Here is a 12,844-nt window from a genome sequence, read left to right as displayed (position 1 = left end):
CACACACACACACACACACACACACACACACACACACACACACACACACACACACACACACACACACACACTGGAGTGTAGATGTGTATAGAGGTCTGGATTCAGAGGGCAAGTGGCGTTGATTAATCTGCCCCAGCATCGGTTTTAGCGAGCTAAACGTTTGCTTTTATGTAGAATGGACACCATTAAAGGGAGTGCTGGCATACTGTATAAGCAGGTATGACATTTAAGAGTACATGTTGTGATGGCATAAATTAAAAGCAATTGCAATACTGGAATATTCTGAAATGGCTTTTGGTGTTCATGGTATTGTTTTTACATACAGTTTGGCTCTGAAAAACAGATTTCAAATGCAAAAATTAGCCTTGATTTGATGTATCCTATACATTTTTGACGAAGTAAACCAATCAGTATCAAGTAAAATAATAAATGTCACGTGTTTTATTGTCTACACAGGAAGAAACTGCGTGTTGGTATTATTTGTTAAAGAAGGAAATATTTTAAGTGGGAACATGGAGGACACATGTTGCTGCCATGTTGTCAGGGTGCTCAGTATTATACTGTTCCTCATCTCATCATGAAACAGTGAGGTACAAAAAAAGAAATCCTTGATTGTGTCTATGGATAAAACAATGCGTGATGTTTCACAATAGTATATCAATTGAATTGATTAGAATGTATTTGACTGATCGAACATTTCAAATCTAAGATTGTTGTCTTTATGAAAGTTCTGAATTCAAATGTAGATGAAAGATAAAACATTCTATAAAATAATATATTTTAATATTCTGTTTTCAAAATGAGCTGTTCATTTTGAGGAAGACATTTTTAATCTACAATTAACATATGAGTATTTGTTCTGCCCTAAACTAGAAAGATTCAATGGTAACAATGATGTTACTCTTTTTACAGTAGCAATAGGCTACTGCTGTGCAAATCAAATCTGGTTATTATTACCATAACTCAAACATTTTTGTTGTTAAATGTTTCTTTTCACAACCAATACAAAACAAGACGTTAAGATAAATTGCAAACACAGACTTATGTATAGAGTATGTAATAGAAACTAACGTGCAAAATACTGCAAAATCAATCAAAAATAATGATTGCAGTGTCCTTCAGTGCTTTTTGGACTAACCCTAGGAAGGGTCAGTTTCAGGGTCAGATTACTTGTGGTCTGATTTATTTATTTTTGGGTTTGTGTTGCCATAGAAACATCCTTCATGCCAGCGGATGTACTGAATAGTTTAACCCACACTGGGAATAATATTCTATGTTCGATTAATTGTTTACATTAACCTACCATTTATATAATGCATTTACGGAAATCATGTTGCTTAATACATTTGAATTCAAATTGTTGAAATCCTATTGAGGCAATACATGGTTAAATAGAAACATGCAGATCCCTTCGTCTCCTTAGATGTTTCCTGAAGCACAACAGATGTGTTGTATTTCAATTTCCCTCTTGTCGGCCCTCTCACTGTTCACCTCTCAGCTTCTATTTCTCCTCTCATCTCTTCTTGTCATGTCATCCACTACGCTCTTGTTTATTTTACCCTCTATGTTTATTAATGTGAAGGTAAACCTAAAGACCCTGCAACCGTTTATGTCTTGCTTATCTGCATTTGCCTTTCGGTGTTTTGATAATTGTATAGCATTATTCTTCATACCTGCAACTTGTCGATTTGAAAGCATTTGAAAAGTGAGTCATTTTGAACTGCAGGTTTTGACAGGAAGGTCACATTTTAGAGGTTCCCTCCTGCTGAAGGAACCCACTAATCTATCAATGAATGGATTGTATTCATTTACATTTTCTTAGGAAACTCATTGACAATTAGGAATGTATGTCTTCAAGAAGTCCATCTTCCACTTAACATTGTTTGTGTAGGTATATTGAATGTTATATTTGTTGTTGATACATCGGATTGGCATTTTGTTTCTCTGCTGCGTGCTTCCAATTTTCTTCTTCTTCACAGCTTTAGGCCGTCACTCAAAGAAAAGTCACTAACTCACACCACTCACACACAGAAAACCCATAGGGGACAGTAGTTCTATTATTGCATTAATAGCATATCTGCTAGGTCCATGAATGAATTGTGAACAGGGTGGCATGAAACCCTTGGAAATGGATGACTTCAACAAAAGCTTTTTAGTTTTCAGTTGATGTTCTTACTTGGCTGTGTCAGTTCTCAAAATCAATGTGTGACCTGTATGCAAGCACAATGGTTGTGATCAGTGATAATCAGTAGAGGATGACTATGGCGTTTGCATGGGTAAAAGAATCAAACTTGTGACCAAAAGATCACTCATTACAAGTGATACCTGAGACTGAAATCAATACAAAGAGTATACATCTTGCCGCAGCTTTCGCTCAACAATAATCTTTCAGAAATCCATGTGGAATTCATAAATAGGTGGTACCCTTTATCATTATTGGTTCAAATCAAACACATCTTAGTCACATAAGTTGGCACATTCATGATTTCTGTGCTAACAGGACTTTTCCCCTGACTTACATTTTATTCAAGAAAAAAAAAAGAATTCAAGCCGATGTTTCCCTCAGAAAATCTAAGCTAGTTCTGGTAAATGCATATAATAAACATATTTTTTAATGGTTGCAACTAAGTTAATTATTTAAGTAAACCTACAGAATGTGAAGAAGAAATCAGTTCTCACCTTGAACATTAAAAGTTGATATCAAGTCTAGGAACCTACAGTTACCAGGCAGAGTAAGATCTAAAGTATTATCATGTGTTCTGGTATGTACATCTGATATTCATGTCTTTTTTCTTCTCAGATATTAGTTTCCTTCCCCGTCCAGCACTGGTATGGTGTGAGCGGGGCATCCAGGTGCTGCTGACCACCATGGGGGCGTTTGCGGCCTTCGCCCTGATGACGGTGGCCATCGGTACAGACTACTGGCTGTACGCCCGTGCCTTCATATGCAACAGCACGGCTAACTCGTCCCAGGAGGACTCCAACAACAAGGACAAGAAAGACCCAGGGGCACTCACCCACTCTGGTCTCTGGAGGATCTGCTGCCTAGAAGGTAAGGCTGATTGTGTGGACCCCACAATTGGGCAGAAAATACGTGGACCCTCCAAGGGAGGAAAACAAGTGTGTGTGTGTTTTCCTGTGCTTGTCACTGGAAGGTCCTGTGACGGTCAATGTGATCATCAGTGTGATTAGAACAGACATACATACAGTAGGTGTTCTCTTACTCCCATTGCCCTACTAATTTGTGTGTTTTGCAGATTTACTCTTGATTTGGATATGGGGTCAGTTATGAGAATAACATCTCAGGCCTCAAATTGTCACTTCTGCATGAGTTGTTGATGGTTACATTTATTCAAACTTATGATGCAGTGAGACAGCAAATTATAACTTTTTGGCATTGTTGCGAACTTCAAATAAAAACATTTAAGAACATATGTATAAACAGTATCTGTACTTTGCTTCATTTTTCCTTCGTTGCGTTTTTTAACAGACAAGCAGAAATAATTACACTCATTATATATTCAACTTAAAACTCACAATTACAATGCCCCAGAATTCATACTTGAGTGGTGGCTCATGCAGTGACTGATAAAGTGGTTTCCTTGCATTACTGAAGCTGGCAGACAGAGCACACACAACACTCACATATGCAAGATGAGGCTTCCATGATGCAGGTATCTATTGTACGGTTATTGTGTTTGAATGAAAGGTGTGATCATGTGCATTTCAACACCAGTAAAACAGCATTAGGACAGCATTCTTTAACTGCCTTTTCCAATCAAATCAACAGCAACATTTTGTCTATATCCATCAAATGTAATGTTTAGTTTACGCCACCTTTTACATCTGAAAGACCCTTGTTTGTGATATGACCTGAGTTGCCACGTTGTCTATGGCGAAGGTAACAAAACATTAATCTCTAGTTGGAGTATCCCTCCAAGCTTTTTAGAAATCATCCAAGGTGTTAGAAAGATGCTTTGCCCTCTCAACCCAATCTGCTGTCCACTGGGCAAATTGTGGATTCCTGGTCCTAATAGATGGTTATTTCTGTCAAATTGATGTATATCATAGTATGTCTTGAAAATATCTTTTAGTACCTCAAGTTTTTTTAGCACAATCGTATGTTGTGTGTTTATACAAGGCTGAAATATCTCAACAAGGATTACCAAAAATTGGAATGCACACATTCATGGTCCACTAGGGTTGAATCTTTCTGACGTGTCCTCATGGACTGGTTATACTGAGACTTTTCCCCTCACCAACTTGAGGCTGACATTTGACTAAAAATATAAGAACAATCAGTCTTGTCTTCTCGTTTTTTATTCTACCATTCTGGCAATCTTGTATTTCATCAATTATCCTCTCTTCCTTTTGAGTTGCAGGTTTTTCTACCTTCTTCTCACCCTCTTCTCCTCTTCCGCTCTGCCTTTTTTCAGGTTTGAAGCGAGGTGTGTGTTCCCAGATAGATCATTTCCCAGACGATGCAGACTATGACCAAGATTCTGCAGAGTATCTGCTGCGTGAGTGACACACACATACACACACAAACACATTGAGCCTGCAGTGCACACAGTGTGCGCACACATCTCAGCAGAACACACCACGCACACACGCAGTTTCCATCACACACGGATACAGAAAGGACAGAAGGGGATGGTGGGCGGACATCAATGCACGGATGTCAGATTCAAGCAAAGTGTTCCTGGAGGTGTGTGTAAATGTGTGTGTATTTGTCTGTGTGTGTGTGTGTGTGTGTGTGTGTGTGTGTGTGTGTGTGTGTGTGTGTGTGTGTGTGTGTGTGTGTGTGTGTGTGTATAAATGCACAGGTGCATGGGGTTGGGAGTCAGGGGGTGTACAGAAAGCTTTTTCACAGATGGATTGAAAGGACAGCCTTCACTAATGGATTATTTTCAGCTCGGGATTCTGGTTTCACATCCTGCTTTCATTGTGATAGCAAATCCTGTTCGTACAGCCCTGAACCTGTTGGTTTACCAACTGTATGTTTCACAATCCATATATCATAAGAATATACTGTATATATTTATGTTAAGGAAGCTGTGATGCTACCTAAGATTTTTGTGTCTGTATTGTTTTGCAACATTGACTGAATTAAATATCTTAAGTTTTTTTTAAGTTTTTATTTTTATTTTAATCAATCAAAAATCAAATGTAATAGGTGGCTTTGGATGACAAACTTTTTGTTCGGTCCAACAAAAACACAAAAGCTTTTAATGGGGCAATTATATTTGAGAAAATAAGCTAAATATTGAGGAGCTCTAACCAATTTGTCATCAGCAGTCATCAAAATAGCTTCAGATGTATGATATTTATATTGATTTACATATCTTTTAGTCAACTAATAATGTTGCCTCTTCTCTTGACTTACATGATAGGACTAAAAGTTCAACCTCATAGGAGTAAGTAATAATCATTGGATACACTTTTTGGTTAAGAACCACACACTAGGGATTTGCCCCCTAAATCACCACAAAAACCCAAAAGCTCAGAAATCTTTCCTATCAGCTACTTATCCAGATAATCAATGAAATATGCGGAAGACTCACACACGAGCCACAGAGCCCCTTTCCGTTTAAAAACAACTGCAGAGAATAATAATAATAATAATTATTATTATTATTTTATTTTTTTTGTAATAGTTTATTTGGTAGGGACATTGCACATTAATGAACACTTAAAACAATAAATGTGCCGAGCGTAAATATGCCGGATTTAGCTTTGAGCTACTTTCCATCTGCAGTCCCTCACATAAAACATTTAAGAAAATCAAATTTACAAACATAGCAAATACAAATACAACTACATAAAATGCAAGAAAAGCGCAAAGAGCAAGAGCAGAATACACAAGTATTTATGACATTGCAATACATTTGCAACCTCTGTATGACATGTCTGACAGAAGCTTCTTTGAGTATTATGCTTATCATTGCAGTATCTTCTCTCTTCAGAGGCAAACAAAAGATAACGCAGCTGGAAAAGTCACCTTGAAAACTTGAAGACTCTGCTTTTTCCTGTTCCTGCTAGAGATATAACTATTCAGCATTTTAATCTTTTATAATGTTTCGTACGTTATCACTACTGCTTTAAAGTTCAAGGTGTCTGCAGAATAAACTACTGTAAAATAGTTTTAGGTGCTTGAGATTGTCCTGCTTGCATCTATTATAAAATGTATAGACTCAAACACAGTTCACAAAGTATTCTAGCAAATGAACATTGCAGCTCTGTTCGGTTTGGGGACTTGCATGGGTCAAAAAAGCCTGCTAAGGGTTAGGGCTGGACATTGTGACTTTGGTTGCATAATATGGCTCAACGTCCAAATACATTTTTTACAAATTACGTAATATCACACTTTGGTTAAATATTCCTTGCCTCTTTTAAACCCCCACATCTTTCAATTACTATCACCAGTTTTAAATCCAGGCATTCTGTTCACAATGTGCTGTTCCTCGGAGCCCAAATGACATCATTGTATGAATATTATGTAGAAAACTTAAAAATAGTTCCTGTTTGAGAGCCAAGTTGTAGTGTCAGCTGTGTAGCACGTATCGGTAACACCTCATCTCCCAGGAGTTTCACAAGGCTGTTAACTTTGCACCTTCAAATGGTGTTGAACCCAAAAAGTCTCCTCACTAGTTGTACTTCATTTGAAACATATAGAATTAATCATTTTATTACACACAACAATGTCCTGAAAAAGTAATATTTCAGTACACACATGATGTGTTTCTGATAATGTTTTCTCCTGCAGGTGTGGTGCGCGCCTCAAGCATCTTCCCCATCCTTAGCGCCATATTGCTTCTGCTGGGTGGAGTGTGTGTTGCTGCCAGCGGCTTCTATAAGAGCAAAAGAAACATAATTCTAGGCGGAGGGATTCTCTTTGTAGCTGCAGGTAAGACTGCAGTTTATGTTGGTTTTGGCAGAAACCATTGTTCTTGTACTCATTGCTTTGAGCCAGAGTTGAAAATGTTCATTCATATTCCACTCAAAGCGAAATGTAATGTGCTTCTCACATACATTCTAATGTTTCAGATCTGCTTATACAAACATAATGAGCATTTTTGTGTATGATATGCAGATAGATGTTTATATGGCGCCTGCGTCTAAACGGTATAATAAAAAGAAAACAGTTCCAATATCTCTGCTTGGAAAACAGTTTAATGAAGCTGCAGGTTAATGTGCCTCTGAGGAGCAATTATACTTAAAGACTTGTATATTTCCTCAGGCTTAAGCAATATCATCGGAGTGATCGTGTACATCTCAGCAGCTCTGAGCGACATCTCCCCCAAGAAGGATGAGGACAAAAAGTGGCACTACTCCTACGGCTGGTCCTTCTACTTTGGCGGCCTGTCCTTCATCCTGGCTGAGATGGTGGGTGTCCTCGCTGTCAACATTTACATCGAGAAGAACAAGGAGCTGCGCTGCAGATCTCGCAGCGACCTTTTCAAGAGCACCACTCACGCCGTTTTGCGACTGCCCAGCTACCGTTTCAGACGGCGCTCTCACTCCAGCTCTCGCTCGACAGACCCCCCACACTCACAGGAGAACTCTCCCATTGGTACGTCCAAGACCTTCAGCCTGCCGCCCTCTGCTCCACCCTTCTCTGTGGCCACTCTGCCCAACCCGCACCACACGAGCAGTGGTGGAAGTGGAGGAGGCGGCGACATCTCCATGTACACCCTGTCGAGGGACTCCAAGCTTGGCAGCCTAGGAGGCGGCGCCCCACCTCTGTATGGCACGGTGGATCGCGCTACCTTGTACCAGCTCCACAACTACTTCCCGAAGGATTCCAGTGGCAGTGGAGGAGGAGGAGGAGGAGGAGCGGTTATAAGCAGCGGCACACTCCCATCCCACTCCAAGTCCAATTTGGCGGCAGCAGCGGCCGTAGCCCAGAATGCAGCACCGCTGAATACCTCCACATCCGCCACCACACCAGCCCAGACAGCTCCAATATCTACAGCCACCATGGAGAGGGACAGGGGCAACATGGGGACCCTGGACCGACTGACGGCCAAAAGGGACAGAGATAGCAACTCGGATACACTCAACAGGAAAACTACGCCAGTTTAAAACTAAAACTCAAAGAGGAGGAATACATTAGTTGAGATGTTAGAGGTATTTAAGATGAAAGAGGGAGAGTCTTTGAGCCTGGGGTATCTAACTGCCATAATTACTTACCAATATCATAAACAGTCATATAACACCTGAGATTATATACAACTTCCAGACAACGGCTTTAAATGGTCATGACTTAAGAGGCAAAACATTGTTTGTCAGATATTTATACAGCAATGGTGCAGTGGAGGCTTCAGTAAAAAGGAAGCTTAATTATTTTTACAATGTCACTCATACACAACTGGGATGTTCCCACTAACACTAGTTTCGGTGCAGCAGTTGGTTGTAAGTGCCTTGCTGAGTAGGTAGGGAAGCTCAGTAGTTATTCCTCTCCGCTTCTACATTGAATCAGCTGCTGTGGGAATACAAACTACAACTCAAACAAGAAGAACCGGTACAGCTTAAGTGTTGTGAGGCGCTAGCAACCCTGTTTAAACTGAACTGGATCTAATGTAAGGGTTAGAGTTAGAGTTTTTTCACATCTAGACGTTCAGTTTAATCCAGCAGGCCAACAAATCTATGCCTTCTGGTATTATTTCCGGTATACTTCTTGAAACTTTAAAGCATCGTATATAATAAAAGCAAAGAGTGGCCAAATGGCTCAAGCCACAATTTTCTGTCACATTCCTGTTTTAAAAAGAACAGAGATCCACAGACGGGTACATTCAGCCAAGTAAAAAACTGCTCAGTGATGACTTGATTGCCAATTCAAGGTCAACAGTAGCTACTTAACCTCTAGGCCCAAGAGTAGGATATAGCCATATTGAACCTACTGACCCTCATACACGCACACATGAGAAGAGGCTGACACACTGTGAGCCTGTTTATTTTTCATCATACCTCAAAGTAATTACAGTAACAGATGGGCGTTCTCCACACTCCAAGAGAAAGGCACTGCCATAGACTTCTAGACCCCCCCTGTACGCCTCCATTACACCACTGCCAGTTGTCACAGTTTGGGCAAACACCGTAACAAATGTCCATCTGAACAAGTTACTTCGTCTGGCAATGAATTGCTTGAGACTTGTATTAAACCTGTCAAATATTTGCTGAACTCTGTCCAAATGGAAGTAGACTGCTATTATTGTTTCACTAGTTTTTGGTTCACTTGACAGTAATTGCGTTAACAACTTACTGCAAGTTGTCGTCTTAAGTGAACATCCCTTTGTTTGCAAAAAGTGCAACATAAAGGGGTTTTCTTTAAAGATATTAATTGGAGGACAGCTACAACAGAAACGTTTTGAAAACAGTTAATTATATTGCAAGATATTACTTAAAATGTGGTTTAGCTTTGGTTTAGGAGAATGGTTTCAAACCCAGATATTTCAATAGCTGGCCGATGTATTACTAAATCACTGCAGAGAGTAGAAATGTTGCTAAATGCTCCTTCTATGTCAAAGGGTGTACTTGTAAAGATGGACTTTTACGAGATATTTGTGATGTTTAATTGCAAAAATGTATTTCAGGCTTTGTATGACTGATTATGAAAACATTTTGATACCGAAGGCTACAAGGCAGCATCAGTTGAGTGTTCCTGCAAAGGGCTGCAACCAGGCCACAGGGTGGGGGTCAATTCAGTTTACACTCAGGGGGTGGTGTTTTAGTTAGAACTTAGCTAAATATTTAAATCGTGTCACTCTAATATGAAATATCAACCATATTATCCAACCAAGTTCCTATCTTATAAGACAAGCACATAATGGATTATTGAATAAGTTATAAATGATCTCTATAAAAAATTCTAACAAAGTCACATTTTGTGCGCAGCATATATTTTAGAGGCTTTAAGGAGAAAATAAACCTTTGTGTGCGTGACATTTTGAATTGAAACCTATACACATGTCCTAAATCTGACTTTTGGACTAACAAACTGAACTCTGAATGCACTTTTGGACCAGTTGCGTTGGCAAGTTGAATTCAACCCTGGTTGAAGACAAGTTGGAGGAGGAGGGAAAGAGGAAAGAGCACATCTGATAGCTTCAGTTCCCCTTTCCTCCATCTCTCTTTTAGCTATAACTATATACTATTTGACAAACTAGAAAAATAAATGTATTATGTATTATCAATCCATTTACTTCAACAAAAGCACATAATGTCTGTAAATGGTAATCCTTTGGTTGTCTTTTCATTCTCAGTGATTGATTATCATCTCTCGGTTTAATGAGATTGTAACTCCTTGAGTTTTAATATCACGTTGCTGGTGTTTCTATGATCGTAATGGTTATTGCAGGGTATTTATACATTTTGAAATATTTTTCTTTTTGTAATTTTTTTATATTCCTGTTTTAAATTGTCTTTATCTTGCTTATGTACACTAAAGTCAGTGGTGTTATGTGGAACGCATGTGCACAATGTGAGAGGGTGATCATGTGTAAATTCTCTATTTTATTATGTCATCACATTTATCTGTATAGGGAGAGTTGACTGAGCGTGCATGCTCTTTTTCAGCAACACTCTGCTTCACCTCGCATTTACTTTCACATTTTCAATGGCAACCGCCCAGTAGTCGCTGGTAATTGAGTTGCTTCCCTGGAACAACTGGGCGCTACGTGCCTTGCTCATCGGTACATTGCTAGTTGTCATATAGCCTACTGTGAATGTTATTTTGTGTTTTACTGTTGGGAAATTATTTTCTTACTTATTTTTTGAAAATCAATTGTCTTTCTTGTCCTAGTTAATTACTCTTCTCTATTTCCACCCCTACTTTATCTTTAATTTGATATTTTCCCGAGCTTTTCTTTTCTTTTTTCTCTAAACATTACCAACGTAGCCTAATAATCAGTGTTTTTTAATGTTCCGACCAGTGTATAAGTGTTGGCGATAGAATGTATATTAATCCATTTATTTTAGTGGTGGTATGTATTGATATTGTTATATTGTTTCAGAGTTCCTACACCTGTAACTTTGGGCTATAAAGGCTTCACGCCTGCCTGTGACAAATTGTCAGTAGCCTAAGTGCTGGGACAGTGGGCTAAATGTGGTCTGTGTTGGTGTTGTCAGTGGTGTTTACATGCTAAACAAATTAGAAAAACAAAAAGCATCAGCATGATGCTTCTGAGATATGTGAAATGTAAGGAAAAAATTACTTAAAGTGTCCAAATCTTTTTTTTTACCTTTTGTAAAGTATATTTAAAAGTGGAGGTTCTGTTTCTCTGTTTTAAGTTCATATCCTGATGTGAAAAAAAGCCATTTTAAAAGCCACCAGCTCCTTTTCCCAACACTTTGGCCACTGACAAGAGTCAGACCTGAAACTCTTCAAATTGATAACTGGTATATTTCAAATCAGCAGACCGATACATTTAAAGGACCATAAGGAAAAGGGGAAGCAATACAAAATACTGATCCTCACTAGTAAATACAAAAAATACAAAAAGGTATATATACATATATAAAAATATATAGATATATTCATTAAAGTTCTATTTGAAAATGTGGTTTTGTCAAGTGAATTATTGAGTGAAAAAAATGAAATACAGCTTTGATTTTTTGATGCACCATAAACTCCAAGGTGTCTGTCTACCAAGCAGACCCATATGACCATTACAAGAATGATTCATTCTGGTCTGTCAAATACAGTGGTCCTGTCCATGGTTTATAAAGAAGTTGACCAATGGTTTTTAACTAATGCAGATTTTAGTGAGTTTTACTTGGTCGAAGACTTAAGCGATTGTAGGCCATACTGTTGGTGTCACAGTCGGGTTCTAGGTCCAACAGCTCTCAGACTTTTGTTGAGACTGGACTGAGTTGTAGACGTGGCTCCAGTCCAAATGTCAAAAATAATAACGTGCTATGTTATTTACAACTTTTTTTCTTTTGAATACTAAAGTAATAAACATGAAAGAGAATTCATAAGGACAGCAACGGCAAATGTTTCGAATGGCCCAAGGATGCATTGCCTTAAATGTTGCGGCCGCATGAAATCATGGGTAGGCATTATCTCTTTTCCTTTGGTAAATGATGTCAGGTATTGGGGAAAATCAGGACCCAAATGCAGAATGAGGAGAAGGTACAAGGTGTAACAAAAAGTGAGCTTTAATTAAAAAAAAGCTTTTGACGATGAACAAATAAAGCCATAAATGTGTAGCAAGAGGAATATCCAGACCAGAAAAACCAACAGGAACCAACATGGAGGGTGACAACAAAGACGATCGGACATGGAGCACAGGCTAAATACACAGAAGGGTAATCACAGGACAAGACACAGCTGGGCAGGGGAGGCAGAAACAAAAGGGCAACAGGTGAACACAATGAGACAATCAGACACAGGAGGGCAAACACAGGAAGGAAGACAAGACACAGGGAGAACAGAACTTCAAAATAAAACCATGACTAGACACAAAACTAAAATCATGACAAATGATGGTTCATTGGACCCTAGCCGTTTCTCAAAGTCGAGGACGCTTCCTTGGTAGGACATGTCCTTCCGAGTCAGGTCCTTCAGTGGCTAGGCAAGAATCCTTCCTAGCATTCGTAGAATGAAGAATGGAACAGGCTAGCAAGTGTGCAGGTGTGGGTCATATGCAAGGCCCCACCTTATTGAGCACAATTTGTTTTTGAAGACTCATAACTGATTTGCTAAGATCAAAGATGGACACGTTTTTGTTTTTGTCTTTTATCCATTAATTATTTGAGATGGAGGAAGAGATAGAGCGGGAGTATCGTCGGCGTCTGTCTGCTCGGAGGAGGAGGATGTTCTAGTTAATTAAGTCTTCCC

General features: G+C 39.0%; 1 protein-coding gene across 1 annotated transcript; it reads left to right on the top strand.

Annotated features, from left to right (window-relative positions):
- Positions 1 to 2,800: 2,800 nt before the first annotated feature.
- Positions 2,801 to 11,495, top strand: LOC104958027 (voltage-dependent calcium channel gamma-4 subunit-like; the record flags this gene model as incomplete). Its single annotated transcript, XM_010785720.1, has 4 exons — positions 2,801 to 3,052; positions 4,437 to 4,520; positions 6,767 to 6,907; positions 7,241 to 11,495. Coding segments are annotated over 4 exons (1,322 nt in total), but the record flags the coding sequence as incomplete, so codon positions are not given.
- Positions 11,496 to 12,844: the final 1,349 nt, after the last annotated feature.

The sequence above is a fragment of the Notothenia coriiceps genome, unplaced genomic scaffold (genome assembly GCF_000735185.1).
Source record: "Notothenia coriiceps isolate Sejong01 unplaced genomic scaffold, NC01 NC01_scaffold00028154, whole genome shotgun sequence".
In the NCBI taxonomy this organism is placed as follows: Eukaryota; Metazoa; Chordata; class Actinopteri; order Perciformes; family Nototheniidae; genus Notothenia; species Notothenia coriiceps.
This window is presented reverse-complemented; position numbering and strand designations above follow the sequence as displayed.